Source organism: Ahaetulla prasina, chromosome 3, assembly GCF_028640845.1.
Source record: "Ahaetulla prasina isolate Xishuangbanna chromosome 3, ASM2864084v1, whole genome shotgun sequence".
Lineage (NCBI taxonomy): Eukaryota > Metazoa > Chordata > Lepidosauria > Squamata > Colubridae > Ahaetulla > Ahaetulla prasina.
Genome location: NC_080541.1, coordinates 142,872,299 through 142,889,260, shown reverse-complemented (window position 1 = coordinate 142,889,260; position 16,962 = coordinate 142,872,299). Strand labels below are relative to the sequence as shown.

At 39.4% G+C, this 16,962-nt stretch overlaps 1 protein-coding gene across 2 annotated transcripts; it reads left to right on the top strand.

Moving 5' to 3' along the window:
- Positions 1-1,777: 1,777 nt before the first annotated feature.
- Positions 1,778-15,247, top strand: DNTTIP2 (deoxynucleotidyltransferase terminal interacting protein 2). Of its 2 annotated transcripts, none has more exons than XM_058177432.1 (7): positions 1,778-1,904; positions 3,835-5,480; positions 7,914-8,049; positions 9,274-9,369; positions 10,520-10,684; positions 12,275-12,384; positions 14,789-15,247. In XM_058177432.1, the coding sequence occupies exons 1-7, from the start codon at positions 1,842-1,844 to the stop codon at positions 14,880-14,882; spliced, it is 2,310 nt and encodes a 769-aa protein (XP_058033415.1). In that variant the 5' UTR covers positions 1,778-1,841; the 3' UTR covers positions 14,883-15,247. The 2 variants fall into 2 exon arrangements, with proteins under 2 accessions (XP_058033415.1, XP_058033416.1); XM_058177433.1 differs by having other exon boundaries at positions 1,790-1,904; positions 3,838-5,480.
- The last annotated feature ends 1,715 nt before the right edge of the window (positions 15,248-16,962 follow it).

Here is a 16,962-nt window from a genome sequence, read left to right as displayed (position 1 = left end):
ATTAAGTATGAAAAAGCATTCTTAATTCAAATTTCAGCCTTTACCAGGAACTAGGTTCTATTGAGCTCATTGAGGTGTTAAGTGAATTTTAATGCCATGAGGCCATGTTTCAGGTTAGTTGGGAGAAGTCCTTAAAAACTGAGTACATCAACTGAAATAAAATTTATCAGAAAACATTATGGAGTAAATTTTGATGTGCTGCTCTCCCCCCCCCCTTCTCTATATATATACACGCACACACACACACACACACACACACACACACACACACACACACACATACATACAAAAAAAGTTACTGAATATACAAAAGAACTCTTCTTTTTGTAAAATTTGGGTTGGAATATAAAGTGCATTGAACTGTAGAAAGCAGCTGTTTTCTGTAGTTTGCCAGATGTTAAATTTCTGTAATGAATGAATGTTTTATTAGTTTGCAGTTATTATGGATTAAAAGAAATCTTGATCCAAAAAATGCAGATAACTGTTTGAATCTTAAATTAGTTTGGGGAGATTTTGTTTATCTAACTCTCTACTAGTCTTCCATAAGGTTTGCTTTCTGGAAATTTCACATAAAATGTAGTTTATTATTATCTTTGTTTTAAAATATTTTGTTACCTCAAAAAATGCAATCCATTTTAATAGTGAAAGCAGAACATGTTCCTGGCAGGATTGAGGAAAGAAGGGATCTTTTTCCAGGCAGAACCTTTTGAGTTAAGTCTCATGGAATAGGTAAAATAACTACTGTACATTGTTTAATTTAAAATGAACTTTGTAATGGCTATGAAGTTTCCATTTGACATTCAGGACATATCTGGCAGTTTCTAAATTTCTTTTGTTAAGCTTTTTCCAAAAAGGATTTGCAAAAAGGAATTCTTTTTGAAGTAATATTTTCTGTTAAATATCTATTAACATTACTAGTAAAAACTCTACAATCATTTCTTGACACATGATCTAGAATTATTATTTCAGAACTAAGGAAAGTATATATAGAGATATATGCGCTTGCAGGGGAATAAAAATCCAAATTTGTGAGGTTTTTTTAATTGCATTTATTTTATCTTTTTTAACCAATCAAATATCTTAAAACAGTGCTTCCCAAACCTAAGTAAGTTACTCAAAATCAAGTATAAGTGGTTTTTCTGTAGATAACCCCTTGCCCAATCACAACGGGGACATTTAAACTGACTTGTTTTACTTACATTGGGTAAAAAAGGACTTTCTGATAAGCGATTTGGGGTAAAGAAGGAGAAACTTTGGGAAGCAGTGCCTTTCCATCTCCTAAAAAAGTTTTCCTTCCATGTTCAGATATAGGTAAAATTATGTTTAATTTGACGGGCACCTCCGTTGCCATTTTATCGTGGAAACGGAAAGGTTTGCCGGCGATTCCAGTATTCCCAAACCCATTTCCCTCTGAATGACTCTGAATGCATCATCCAGAACGAGCAGCAGTTCAACTGGTGAAGGCGATAGGGATTGTAATCCAGAGTAGTGCTGCTCTCCACATATAAAATGCTAGCCTTGGGCTGAAGTGAGCGTCCCCCCCGAAATAAAAAGAATCGTGACGCTTCCCTGCATTCTTTTAATCGCTAATAACGCCTAGTTGCAGTACAGCTATACTGACTTGAGACTAAGGTGGACTTTTTTACCACCACCACCCCGACTCCATCCCGGCTTCGCGCCTTTGTGAACAGTTTTCCATCCACCAATAGCTTCCAGCCGTCCGTGCCAAGAACTGGGCGGAGGCAGGGCAGGAAGTTTCTCGCACGGACCTCTTTCGGAGTGGCAAAGCCACCTGGGAGCGAACCCAGGAACAATCGCTTCCTTTTGCACACGCGGGAAAGATGGTGGCCACCAGGCGGGTAACGCGGCTGAGCGAATCGAAGGCGGAATGTCCAGCTGCGGAGGTGAGAGGAGAAAAAAAAAATAAGAGAGCTAGAGAACCCCCCCCCCCACCGAGCACATCTCCGTCGGGTTCGGCCCGCGCACGCGCTTGGAACTCGGAACGCGCTCGGTCATTCCATTCCCGAACGTTCTCGCCGTTCGGGGGCGCGTGCCGCGCCTGTGGTGCATTTGGGTCGCGTGGTGTTAAAAGAGCCAAATTGGAGCTGAAGGCGTCGACCAGCCGGGGAGGTTTTGGGGCGCTCGGGGACCGGGGTGCGTTGCTGCATTGACAGGGGACGCAAATGCTGAGAGTGAACATTTACGTCGGGTGAGGAAAGAGGAGGGCTGGGGCAAGCTTCGGAATGCACCGCCTCGGTTTGTGACGGTGGTTTTTGGTTTTGTTTGGCCAAAAAGGTGGGGCGACAGCATTGTGGGCACCGTTTACTGACCTGGTGGAAATTCTAGAGGTCTTAATCCTAATCCTTAATAAGAATAAGTGCCTTTGTTCCTTTTGGAATATAATCGCGGTGGGACTGTGACCTTGTCTGCGTCGTGGACGAAGCAGTCAGATCTACGGAGCAGTGCATTGGACTCCTCTGCACTATTGCTATTAACATTTTTCCAATTAGAATTTTGTCTGGAAATCATCCTGTCAACAATGACAGTTGTTGTTTCTGTGGGAATGTTAAAGCACACCTGAAAGAAATGTGGAATAATATTCTTCCCTCCATTTAACAATGTTTATTAGATACGATAATCTTTATGGTTATTTTTTTTCTGTGAAAACATTGGCACACCTTAAAAATGAAATTCTGATACCCACTCAAAATGTCTATATATAGATTATATAATAATGTTTTGCCAAGAAGCCTAAACAAGTTTTTTTTCCCTTTATTCCTTTCTGTCTGCCTTTCTCCCCTCAGCTGCAAAATCTGTGTATAGGTTTGTCATATTTTTATTTACTTTTAATTAACTTACTTTGTGATGATTTATTTGAATAAGAGGACTGATTGATCATCTGTTTTCTCTCCCTCTTGTTTTGTTCACAGGTTCTCTTTCTTAGAAACTACACTGGTAAAATTCAGAGGGCACAGGGGTTCTGCAATGTTTTTCTATCATACTGCATGTGTTCACCAGTACAATAGTTAACTGCCTCACGTCTCACCTATCTATCCTTCTGTGATAAATCACTTTATCAGAGCCGATAGCAGACATGGTTATTTATCCATTCATTTCAGAACTAGGTAGATAGACTAATCATTGGGCATTTTTCTCATTGCAAAAATTGGATTAGTAAAAGTTCCCCTCTTAAAATTCTGGGTGGGAGGCAGTTGGCTTGGGATATAACATTAAGTGACACATTTCTTTTTTTTAAATTTTTCCTTATTTTTCTTCCTCAGCAAATGAATTATTATTTTCTTCGCTAAGTAACTTTTTCTTCAGCACAAGGTTGTGATTTAATAATCTGCTGCAAGTGTTAGGGGAGATAGAGGAATATTCTCTCTATCCTCTTTTGGCAAGAAATGCAGAATAGCAAATGAAATGCTTAGATTATGTTTGGAAAATTGAGTAGCAAACCAAATTCACTTTCCCTTGTCCATGGCAACTCCTGCTGGACCATACCCCATAAGCTATTCTGGGCACAGGGCATCTCTCATAGCTGTGAAGTAGGAAAAATAGTTATTAATAAAAAAGTGTTAACCTCGACTTAATGTTTTCTGACCAACAAGTATAAAATCTACAAAGCAAGTATGTCAGAAACTAGTACTGTTCGTAGAGAAGCTGACACACAGAAAATCAGCTTTGTGATGGCAGGCATAACTCTGTTCCTTAACGACAATAGATTATTAATAGTTCAGAATTTGTGAGTTTCTCATGGAGCATGGATTTATTTATGTATTTTATTTTATTTTATTGTTGCTTGTTAACTTGACATTCTTTTCATTCTTACAGCAGACTCCAGTGGAAAATAGCCCATCTGTGAGGATAACTAGAAGCAGAACAAGAAGGATTTCCCATATACAAGTCATGTCAGAATTTCAGAATGAAGAAATGAAAGCTTCTGAAACAAAATTGGATGCAGAAGAGCCTTCAGAAGCATGTACAGTCTTGAGTAAAAGTAAAGCTGAGCCCCTGGCAGTATCTCAAGTCGATGGAGATGTTTCAGAAGCAGAATCAACCTGTTCTTCTATGTCTGGTCTTCAGACACCATTATTTATACGAATAACCAGAAGGCGGCAAATTGTAATTCCTTGTACCCCAGAGACTTCAGCTAAAAACAGGCCGAGCAAAAAAAATGTTACACATGAAAGTAGTAATTGTCAAGACCAGGATGATATTTCTGAAGCAGAGTCATGTTCTTCTGTTGTATCAGGAACAAGGACCTCAAAAACTGTGAGAAAGTCTAGACGCCAACAGGTCAAGGGTAATGTGTCACCAGTGCGTGAGGTTCAAGATGAAGTTTCTGATGCTGAATCGTGGTGCTCGGGTATTTCTTTTGAAAAGTCCAGCCCATTTAAACGAATGACCAGGAGTATGCAACTGAAATTGCAAGCAGAATCAATATCCCAGACTGAAAGAAAAAGCAATGCATTAGGAGAGGACACGGAAACACCCGATTGTATAATTACATCTGAAACAGTAGTAATCTCTGATTCGGAAGAATCTACCGTTTCTGATTTAAATGCCAAAGAAGCATCTTCTCTTTCTTCAAATTGGATAAAAGACCACCTTAGCCCCAGTAAAACGAAGTGTCTTCCTGAATCTGTTGCCAGCAATGATCTGGAACAGTTTTTCTCAAGCAGTAATGAGGAAGTAACAAGGGAAGATAATAAAAACTTGCCTAAGCAAGAGATACTAAAGAACAATGATGATGAATTGGAACATTCTGCTTCAAAACAAACAGCAGCTGATATAATTGAAATAATTCACAGTCCAGAAGAAATGCATGATCAATCTTCAGAAAAACCCATGCAAGAATCTGAAAATCAATTGCCTTCGCAGAATTCAAGAAGATCCCCATGTGATCTAGAAAACCTTGAACAATCTAATGAGTCCTCAGGAAAAGCAACAGCGAATGAAAACAAGAGCTTAACACCCGAAAATGTTAAACAGACCTGTTTACATACAAGAGAAGAAATAATAGATAGTGATGACATTTCTGAAGTAGGTAGCCCCACCAACAAAACGATTACATCACCGATTGTTAACACGGATGACTGCAGACCTTCAGTTTCAAGCATAGATAGTGATGGAAGCCTACAAGAGGTAATTGCTGAATCCTCTTCATGTGCAACCAAAGGCAAGGATAATAAAGACCTTTTTGTGTCTCTTCTCACAAGTGAGGAAGCTGAAAATAATAACTTAGAAAAACTGAAAAACAGTGAAATAGCCACTGTTGAAGAAAGTAGTGAAAGCCCCTTGAGAGAAAACCAGTCAAATAATCAAGAGGTGTTTGTCATTGATAAAACTCCTGGCTTAGATTCTCACAAAGATTATTATTTTGAGGAAAAACAAAGTGAAGATTCATCAGAGGTGGAAGAAAGTGAAGAAGAGTTCATGGATGAGGATGAAGATGAATTAAATGCAAACACAGGATTGTAAGTTCTTTGAAGGAACTTTATATGCTTAGTAAATGGCTTGGTTGGAGTGGCTAGGTTTTGTGCTAAGGTATAGTGGATACAAAACCTCTGGGTCCTGAAAATCTAAGTTCCTAACACAAACAGGCAAGTTGGTCGCCCAAGGTTTTAGAAGTGTTTCTCTAACTTCTAAGAGCCATTTGCCAATTGATTATGAATTTGGCAAAGAATAAGATAAAGTGTTTGATAAGATAGTGTGAAAATTCATACTAAATTAAAGGTCATTTAATCACATTTCTAATAAGGCTTATTGGCTGGCTTCATATTACATGTTGAATTTAAACTCTGCTTACAAACCATGGGCAGGATTGCAACATACCAAACCCAAATCCAAACAAACCGCATTCTGCTTTACCATGTGGCATGGGACAAAGCTTTATTTGTGATTTGTTGGCTTCAGTTTGGTGTGGTATATAATAGTCATTGGATAGAAAAAAGTTAAAGAGGTTTTTTTACATGTTTAATTCACCTGTAAAGGAGCTAGTGGATATGTAAACATAAGTACCCAGTTTTGAAATTTGTCAGTGTTTAATTAAAAGTATTTTCTCTAATGTGCTCATGATAGACAAATACAATGTTTCCCTGAAAATAAGACATGTCCCGATAATAAACCCAACTGGGCTTTCAAGTGCATGCACTATAATAAGCCCCTGCCCCCGAAAATAAGCCCCCCATATTTAGATGCATGCACAGCTGCCATGCAAACAGCATGAGGTGAGGAGGTGAGGTGCAGGGGGGGAATGGTTGGGGAACATGCTCGCACGCCCCTTCTCTTAGTGGCGGCTGCTTAGCCCTGTCGACCAGGGGGGGAGGGGTACTGGCGCTGGAGCTCTGAGCAGTGGCCGGTGTGGGCTGTCTGTGCAGCCATGAAGCAGGATCGGTGTGGTCAGTTCTTGCCCACAGCATTCCCGGCGAAGATCGGGTCAGCCGCTGCCGCCCGAGATCAGCAGGCCAGATTCGGTGAGCCGGACGCACCACTGGCACTCGGGACAAGAAGAAAGAGAGGCGCTGTGAGAGAGCCCATTTCTGACATTCTTCTCCTCTTGGGCTGCAGCAGTGTGTTCAGCTTCCCGAATCAGACTTGCCGATCTCGGCCGGTGAGGGGGAGTGGCGGGTGGGGAGGCGGAGAAGCGAGACACATGGAGTGGGACAGGGCTCCCTTGCTGTCTCTTCTCCCCTCCCTTTCCAGCCATAGCAGGAGCTGGAAGTCAGGTAAGACACGGCGGAGAAGCGACACGCAATCCAAAGTACTTCATTGTAATACACCATTCCCATCTCCTGTATACAAACCCCAACTTAAGTGGTGAGCTAAAAATGAAAATAAAAAACCTGAATGTTTTAGGAAGCTGCTATGTGTTTGAGTTTCTGAGCCCACCAAGTGCTGGAATTTATTGCAGCGAGTAAAAACAGACAGCTGACATAAAAATCCAGCAGGTTCTAGCCAGTAAAATTATTTATCAAGCAAACAAGGGAAAAACTTTTTCATGTAGCCACAGCCCGATGTGGGGAAGGCATACCTTTTTATTTCACCTTTGGGTTATTCCCCATCTCGTTCGATGCATCTTGCTTCTCCACCTCCCCACCCCTTCCCACCTGCTGCTCCCCCTGGTCGGCTGAGATCAGCAAGCCTGATTTGGGGAGCTGAACACGCTGCTGCCGCCCAGGAGGAGAAGGATGTCAAAAATGGTCTCTCTCGCAGCGCCTCCTCTCTTTCTTCTGAGTGGCAGCAATATGTCCGGCTCACCGAATCTGGCCTGCTGTTCTCGGGCAGCAGCAGCTGTGACCTGATCCTCGCTGGCAATGCTGCGGGCAAGAACCGGCCACACAGATCCCGCTTCATGGCTGTGCAGACAGCCAGCACTGGCCACTGCTCGGAGCTCCAGCGCCAGTATTCCTCTCCCCAGGTTGACAGGGCTAGGGTTGGCAAGAGTTTGTTTGCGGCCACCACTAAGAGAAAGGGCATGCAAGCTAGGGTTTGCGGCCTCTGCAAGGCCCTTCCGTGTGAATGGCAAGTAGACGTGGGGAATGTTCCCCCATCGTTCGGCCAGCCCCTGTGCCTCGCCTCACCTCGCCTTGCCTCCTCACCTTGTGCTGTTTACACGGGAAGCAAATTAAAAGCTGCCATGATTGCTGGAGGCAGGGGTCTGAGCGGCACCAGCAAAGCAGCTGGTCGGCACTCTGGCACCAGTCCTCCTGCAGCAGGTCAATGTTTAGGGGCCTCCTGCACCTCAAAAATAATAGGACACACCTCCTCCCCCCCCCAGATAGTAAGGCCAAGGCCATATTTTGGGGGTCAAAAGAAAATAAGACCCTGTCTTATTTTAGGGGAAACATGGTATATGTTGATTGGATTATATATCAGTATTTTTAGATAATCAGTTCTTTCTCTTCTAGAGTGTCATTTTCAAGCAGTATTGATCCTGGATTAAACATTAAAGAGTTTGGAGGTTTATATATTAATTTTGACTCCGGAAAGCAGAAACCTGGGTCCCATGATGTTCCACCGCTGAAAGAGAAAAAAACAGATGAGGTAATTGCCAAAAGATAGCAATTAAATTGAAAACTAGAATTAGTAGTAAATCCTAAATGTCATTCTAGCAGCATTATAAATACCTGAACTATTTAAAAAGCAAACATTTTGTAGGATCTTTTGTAAGAAGTTTTTCTTTTGGCCACAATTCAGCACATTTATATGATTTAAAAAATAATAATTTATATACCTACATTTAATTTATACCTTGTGACACTTAGTGGTTCACATCAACTACAGAATGCAACAAAAAAGTTGGTCCCAGTAAGTTAAATTTAATATTAAGTTAAATCTTACTGTTTGTCAGCCACTCAGAGTCACCTTATTAGTGAGAGGGGCAGCATATCAATTTAATAAATAAATGAAATATTAATATTAAATAATATCAATTAAATTAAAATAGCACAGTACAACTTCATGTTGAATCCAAAGTTCTCTGGGATAATTCATATTTTATTCATTTCTGAAAGACCCTTAATGAAGGCACTAATCTTGCCTCTAAACAATGGGTGTCCAATCTTTAGTCTTTGTTGGGCCACAATGAGCGAAGAGGAATTGTCTTGGGCTGCATATGAAAAACATAATAAAAGTGATGTCTATAGATAACAAGCTTCCTTTATTGGAGCAGCATTACTAGCTGTCCAGGGCTGCGTGTGGCCCATGGGCTGCAGGATGGCCATGCCTCTAAGGGCTGCAGACCTTGGTCTCCCTCACTTCCTGGAAGTAGCACTATTAACAGATGCTTAAGGTGGGTCAAATCTAGTCAGAAAAGGCAAATGCTGATGGTACTCAAGATACTAAGCCATGAGTAAATTCTTAGTAGTCCCAAACTTCCTTATACAGCCACCCCTTCAAAATGATTACATCATTACTTAACCTGTTCTCTAATCTATATTTTCTAATATTCTTTGAGCATTTTTAGGAATCAAGTACAGTTGTCCATACTTAGAAACACTCTTCACATCAGGTTTAGTTTGTGCTGCTTTATTGACACGTCAGTACACGAGTGGCTATTCCTGCGCTCCTCATTAACTAAGTTTGCCAGGCAGTCATCTAAGTATTTCCTAGTAAGAGTGTCTTGAAAATCTCAGCTTGCAAGCAGCTTTTCCAGAACAAATTGAGCGTTGGGTCATTTTATTAACTCATGTTTTCCAAAGGCCTTTAGAGTCCTGTTTGCATTATACTTGTAATTGTGGCCTAGCTTAATCAGATATCTCTTGGCAGCTTTTGCAGAAGAGTATTATAACTCCTGATTTTGAGAAAAAGGAATGTGTACCACCTTTAAGAGAATCAATCCGTCAGTTAAAGAAGCAACTTAAGGTAAGTGAAATGCCATTGTGGTGTAAAGTCTCCTGCTTGGGCAGGGGGGTTGGATTAGAAGACCTACAAGGTCTGTTCCAACTCTGTTAATCTGACACCCAGTTAATGCCATATTTAAAGTCTGCATTTAAAAAGTTATCTGCAAGGGTGCATATCTACTGGCTTACTCCTCACTTTTTACTAGCTTCATCAATAGTTATAAAATGGGACGATAACATGTGGTCTCCTATGCTTTGTGGCCTTTTGGAATGAAAGTGAAATATAATAGAAATAAATGTGCTTGCCACATTATGGACCAGCTGTAGCTTTCCAGGTTGGTCTTCAAGGGCAGCCCCATGTAGAATGCATTACAGTAATCCAGACAAAGAGTTCCTTCTCCCTATGTAGTTGCTTCTCTAACAGGAACTTGCTTGCAGAAAAGCTGTTGAAGAAAATAAAAAGGTCCCCTTTGTAAATACATTTGGCTATAATATGTGACAATATCCCTTCTTGACTCCAAATTACAGATAGTCCTCAGCTTATGACCACAATTGAGCCCAAAATTTCTGTTGCTAAGCAAAACTTTTGTTAAGTGAATTTTGCCCCATTTTACAACCTTTCTTGCCACAGTTAAGTGAATCACTGCATTTATTAAGTTAGTCACAGTGTTGTTATTGCTGATTGATTTTGCTTGTGGGAAGGTCACAAAACATAATCACATGATCAACTGTAACCCTCATAAATACGAGTCAATGGCCAAGCATCGAAATTTTGATCACATGACCACGGGATGCTGCAATAAGTGTGTAAAATGATCAGTCACTTTTTTCAGTGCCATTGTAACTGAATGGTCACTAAATGAACTTGTAAGTCGAGGACTACCTGTAACGTGTCGTCCTGATCTCTCAGGGTTTCCCTGGTAAAATTAATCTTTAAGACCATTTAGACAGGAACAGCTCCTTAAAGTACATACGTTTTAAAGTGGTAAAAATACTTTAAATACTTCGAAAAGTATCCTATAAAGCTAGAAGGCTCACATTGCGAGAAGGGGGTATTGCCCTCTTCAATGCTGGATTATAAAATTTGGTCTCGATCCATTGGTTATAGCATAAGAATTGAATAACCCTGATGAGTTTTGAAAGAATGTTTGTAACTTTTTTTCCAAAAATAGAAAGACAGAGCAAAAACAACAGGTGATGGTTGGTTTGGTATGAAAGCTCCAGAAATGACGGAGGAATTGAAAAATGACCTTAAGGCTTTGCAGATGAGAGCCGCTATAGATCCTAAACGGTTCTACAAAAAGAACGACAGGAAAGCTCCTCCCAAGTATTTTCAGGTAAAATGTTGATGGTGTTTAATGCTTTGCATGTAAGGTGTGTGTGTATGTAATATGTTCACTATTCATTTCACACCAAAAGAAATATCAGGCTTGCTAAAAATAAACACATTTATTATTAAGTTGTTTTTGTGAAATCCAGGCTTGCAATCCACAGAATTTTAACCGATTACTACAATTTTTAACTACTGCTTAAATTAGTAATAATACTTGTGGCAATTACAAACAAACTACATAAAAATAACTTGTCTTATTTTTTTCTTACAAAGTTATATATACTTGAAAACGTACATTTTGCTGGTGTTTTACTTTTGCTACAAAAATCTCTTGGAAATGCTTTACAAGGGCTTGGAAAATGTATCATTGTTTTGTATTTTGTCTTAACTTCTCATCTGCTTACTAGCTTATATTTGCTGTGCAGCCTCTGCTGCTTTAGTAATTTCTTGTGTGTGTGTTTCATTTTTTGAAGTTAGCATATGGATTGCATCTTGTTCTGTAGTTGATGGAGAAGTACTAATGCAGCAGAGAAGTAAGGGTGTTGATTTTCATTTATCAGTTTTTCCATTTGTACCTGCTGAAAAGAAGTTCTAGGGAGTTGGGAGACTCCAAAACACTGTAAGAGGCAGGTCAGGGGACCTCAAGAGAAAGGTAGAATGGACCCCAGGTTTTAGGCATATTATTATTTTTACACAATATTGTCAATATGTTTAAAAGTATGCTAGATTTATGAACTACTACTTTAGCTAATACTACTTGGAACTGGCTTGTTCTCTGCTCATTTCTGTCTAGACATTTTCTTGGAATGTTAATTACTTTGCTGTTCTTTGTACAAAATACTCTTTGTACAGTATTTTTGATATTGTAATATTTAGCGTGGCAACATGGGGTGCTCCTGCTTAAAATAATGGTTAATATTTCTTTTCAGAACAGTATGATAGTTTCTCTGTTTTCTTGTTGAGTTTTCCCCCCTCTCAGCAGTAAATGAGGAATTCCTGGCCTTTGGATTTTCTCTATAAACTGTATTTTGATTCCATACCCCATTTTTTGTTTTCAAAATAGTTTTTTTGTTGTTGTGTCATATTGCTGAAATTGTTTTCAATCAATAGGGCTAATTTAAGTTTCTGTACAGGAAGTCCTCGACTTACGACCACAGTTGAGCCCAAAATTTATGTGGCTAAGTGAGACACATATTACGTGAATTTTGCCCTTTTGCAACCTTTCTTGCCACAGTTGCTAAATGAATCATTGCAGTTGTCAAGTTAGCAACATAGTTGTTAAGTGAATCTGGATTCCCCATTGACTTTGCCCCGGGACACTGCAACAGTCATAAATATGAGTCAGTTGCCAAGCACCTGAATTTTGATCATGTGACCTTGGGTCGTAACTGAACAACAGTCATGTCACTTTTTTCACTGCCGTTGTAACTTTGAACGGTCACTAAATGAACTGTTGTAAGTCAAGAACTACCTGTACCCTAAAAGACGAGGATGAGCGCTCCAAACGAATTCAGTATTAATAAATGTTATCCTTAGATAATTTTCCATCACCTCTTTAAATAAAAACAAATTCATCTTGCATTTTCTTTTTCAGGTTGGAACTATTGTGGACTCTCCAGCAGATTTCTATCATGCTCGTATTCCCAAGAAAGAGAGGAAGAAAACGATTGTGGATGAACTTCTAGCAGATTCAGAGTTTAGACGGTATTTACAATTTCACTTTAATGTAGTCATTTGGGTGTTGTAAAATAAAGTGTTTCATTGCTGTTAGGTATAGCTGAATGAGTTCCTCCATCCTATATGATGCAGTTCATCCTATATGGAAGGGCCTGTAATGTGTTGCAGTGCCTCTTAAAATGCATGATTTGGTTATATAAGATTTTTTTATTATTATTATTTTTTTGTTTACATTTATATCCCGCCCTTCTCCGAAGACTCAGGGCGGCTTACAGTGTGTAAGGCAATAGTCTCATTCTATTTGTATATTTACAAAGTCAACTTATTGCCCCCCCAACAATCTGGGTCCTCATTTTACCTACCTTATAAAGGATGGAAGGCTGAGTCAACCTTGGACCTGGTGGGGCTTGAACCTGCAGTAATTGCAGGCAGCTGTGTTTAATAACAGGCTTCTTACAGCCTGAGCCACACCGCGGCGGATTGTGTGTGTGTGGGTGTCCATTGCAGTACTTAGATTAAAAAATGCCTTCCTGGAGCACAATGATTGTCTGCCTGTCTTCTCAATTTTAGATGACCTTGATTTCCCTTTCGTTTGAAATACATTGACCATTTTTTCTTCTTACATGATTTGCTGCCTTTTGTGATTACTGGATTGTTTTTATTATTTCCTGATAGTTACTGTATATGCTGTTTTGAATGTCTTTGTTTAAAGAAAGTAGAATAGAAGTGCACTCATATGCAAGAAAACAAAACAAATCCTTTTCTCCTCATTCAGATGATGCAGGTGTTAAGGATCACAGGCCTTCTTGTTTTATGGCAATAATTTAGAGTACAGGAAGACAATCTTGTATTACCCCTTTATTTTATTTTCTTGCTAGGCTTAACAACTCAATCCAGTCATAAAAGACTCAGTGGTGCCTAAACCTAATATATTAATTGGATTGAAAATAGGAACATTTTAAAAAAATACAAAATGGCCTACCTACAGTTGATGCCAACACACATATACATATTCCCTATGTTAGACAGGTCCATTATTACATCCAAGCCCCAAAAGCTAAGTTTTTATAAGAGATGGGGAGATGATCTTATTTCTGAATGAACTTTGTTCAACACAGGAGGGGCAATGATTGAAATTTGATGAGATTGCATAGCTAGGACTTAGATAGGCCCAGTTTTTCAGCAACTGCACCATTTCTTTGAGACAGCCTCCCAGTGAACATCTCATCCTGTCTACCAGGAGCTTCTCCAAAGAGGTTTTCTAGGCTATTGGGCCCTTGGTTCCATCTTATTTGGTTAAATTTTATGAGATTTTCATTAGTTGGAGACCTTTAATTTGTATACTTTTTCAATATTGTTCATTATATATTTCGTATATAACTGTTAGCAAATGTCTCTTAAGTTAAAAGCAAACAGATCTTGCCACCCATGAGCTTGAGACACGTAATATTCTCAGTAGCATACCAGAAGATGCCCTCAAATATTACCTCTCAGTGTTCTAGCCATGTAGATAATCTTGTGCTAATAATTAGTTGCAATGACCTTGTTGGATTGTAGTAAGAGTCTGATGCAGTATCTTGTTTCCAAGGGGGTCAGCCAAGAAACATACAGCTTGTCCTCGAGTTACAACAGTTCATTTAGTGACTGTTCAGAGTTACAATGGCACTGAAAAAAATGACTTACGATCATTTTTCGCAGTTATGACTATTGCAGCATCCCCCACAGCCATGTGATTTACATTTGGATGCCTGACCACTGGTTCACATTTATTTATTTATTTATTATTTATTTATTTTTCGCATTTATATACCGCCCTATCTCCCTAGGGACTCAGGGCGGTTCACAGGCAAATAAAAAGGTACATATAAATACAGAATAAAATATCAATTAAAAAACTTATTCCACATAGCCAAATTAAAAAACAATATATATAATAAAACCCACACCCGCACAGCCGCATTCTGAACTAACTGAACATTTATGACTGTTGCTTTGTCCCAAGGTCGTGCAATCGCCTTTTGCACCCTTCTGAGAAGCAAAGTCAATGGGGAAGGAAGCCAGATTCACTTAACAACTGTGTTACTAATATAACAACTGCAGTGATTCACTTAACAAATGTGGCAAGAAAAGTCCTATAATGGGACAAAACTCACTTAACAAATTTCACAATTGTGGTCATAAGTCAAGGACTACATGTACACGAATAGCTTAACTAAAAGATGAGTTGATTTTTTTTTCATGCTTCTGGGTTTTAGATGCTTAGTAGCTCTCTCACTTAGTAGCTATATTTAATTGCCATGATTAAATTTCACAGAGTTGGAATTTAACTTGATGAATTTTTAAAACAATATTTTTATATAGGATGTGTGGGTTGGATTCTGTGTTTGTTTGGTTGCATTCATTCTTCACAAAAAATATTTCTCTTATTCAGGTACAATAAAAGGAAGTATCAAGACATAATTGCTGAGAAAGAGGCCCTCGCAGCAGGAAAGAAAAATCGGAAGAAGAAGAAGTTTCACAAATAGATTTTGACAGCAAAATGCTGGAAATTAGTTTTTATTGGTGAATTTATGAGTTGAAATTTTGCACAAATGGTCAGCTAAGATTGAGCACATTAACAGCAAGAAGACAAAAAGGGGTATAGGGTTTTTTCCAATAAGATTTTGGAACTGAATGTGAAATCCTTTTGTTACGTACTGATGAAAATATGCAGCAGAGAGGATGACATTAAAATTTTTAGAAACAATCTAGTTTAAAATCAAATTCTCCATTTAAAGTAAAATGGCAATGAGTATAACTTAAAAAAATCATATAAGATTATATTTGAAATATGGCTGCTGTAAAAGTATATCTTCTTTGTATATCTATTAAAATATTTTGTAAGAAGTCATAGGCTTTCTTTAATATATACCATGTTTCCTCAAATAAGATCCAAACAGAAAACAAGCCCTAGCATGAGTTTTCAGGACCCTTGTAATATAAGCCCTACCTCCAAAATAAGTTCCAGTTAAGATTGTCAGCCCTCAGGGGTGGGGGTGGCTAGCACAAGAGATGGTGAGCGTGCAAAGGCCGACAGTATCGGCCAGCAGCCACAGCCTATCGGCCCCTTGGCTAGCACACTCTAGGGCTTTGCAGATAAGCCCAGCACTGCATCCACCAGGCTGTCCGTCCAAGCAGGAGGCGGAGGAGCGAGGTGGGGAGAGGAGTCCCGGCTGCCTCTTGGGGACGGGCTCCCCACTCTTCCTGTTCGCCAGGGCCGTCACAGGTGGGGCGGAGCTAGAGGATGACGTTGGACGGCAGGGGCCAAGCTTGCAAGTAGCATGGCATGGTGCCACCCCTGCCCCGCCACCTGCTTCGCCTCGCACCAGCAACAGGTGGAGGCAGAGGAACTGGGGGGGGGGGGAACTTAGAATACTGTTATGTAAAAGTAGAAAATTGAGGTTTGAAGTTATTTTCTTATTCTACTGCACCAAGGGGGTCAGAAGTAAATGCCTTTTCTTTGGTTTTCCCCTTTTTCTTGCACTTATACTACTTTTCCTTACCTATTTTTCCTACTATTTTCTTTTGTATTTTTATATTTTATAACCTAATTAAAAACAGGAATTAATGGAATTCAAGAGGGGTTGGACTTCCTGTCTTGATTCCGCCTCCAGGCTCTACCTACTTTTCTACACTTCCTCTGAAATTCATTCAGCTTCCACCTTACTGGTATTTTGAAGGTTCTTCACCAAGGCCATTGGAGAGAATGATTGACACCTCTTTCTTCCTTTTTGTTCCTCTCCAAGTTTGTTTCCTTTGCCACAGCTCCTTTGTGCTACTTTTGTGTTTTCTGTATTCTTCATTATTAAATACTTCTAGCAATTATAAAACACATACAGTCACATTATCATATCCCACTTCATGAAATCACAACTGCCAGTTCTTCAACTGATGATGGTCTTCATTCACATCTAATTCTTTCCAAGAATTTAGGATGTTGTAATATATCAATATGGGCAGATCAAAGCAGTGTGGCATTTTGCAATAGAGAAATGGAAGTTTTGTCTAAAAGTTTTTTCTAAGTGTTGTCCAAGGCTTTTTTGGCATGCCACCCAATGGGCCAATAACCACTGGGATCACCACTTAAACACAAATACACATATGTATTTTAATGATAAATTATATACGAATACAGGTGAATATAGGTGTCCAAGGATAATGTTGCAGGCTCCAATCTGGTCAGTCACCGTGACCAGAGGTTTCGTCTTCCTAGCTTTTGGACATGTTGCGAGCCCATCTTCGGGAAACTTCTCTAAAGATAGAAGCCTAGAGAGAAGTTCCCTGAAAATAGGTTTCAGCATGACTCCAAAAGCTTGAAAAACAAAACTTCTGGTCCTGGTGACTGACCCAGACTGGATCCTGAATAAAATACATAAACTATAAAATATAAATAATTACAAATAATATAAAGTAAAATACATTCTTCCATAACTGAAAAAATGCTGCTTCTAACATGATTTTATTTTAAAATACTTCCATTAACAAAAGTAGGATGTTTGCATATGGCATAACGTGCCATAACTCTAGCATCTTCTTTAATAATCCATCTGAACCCACAACGGCCAT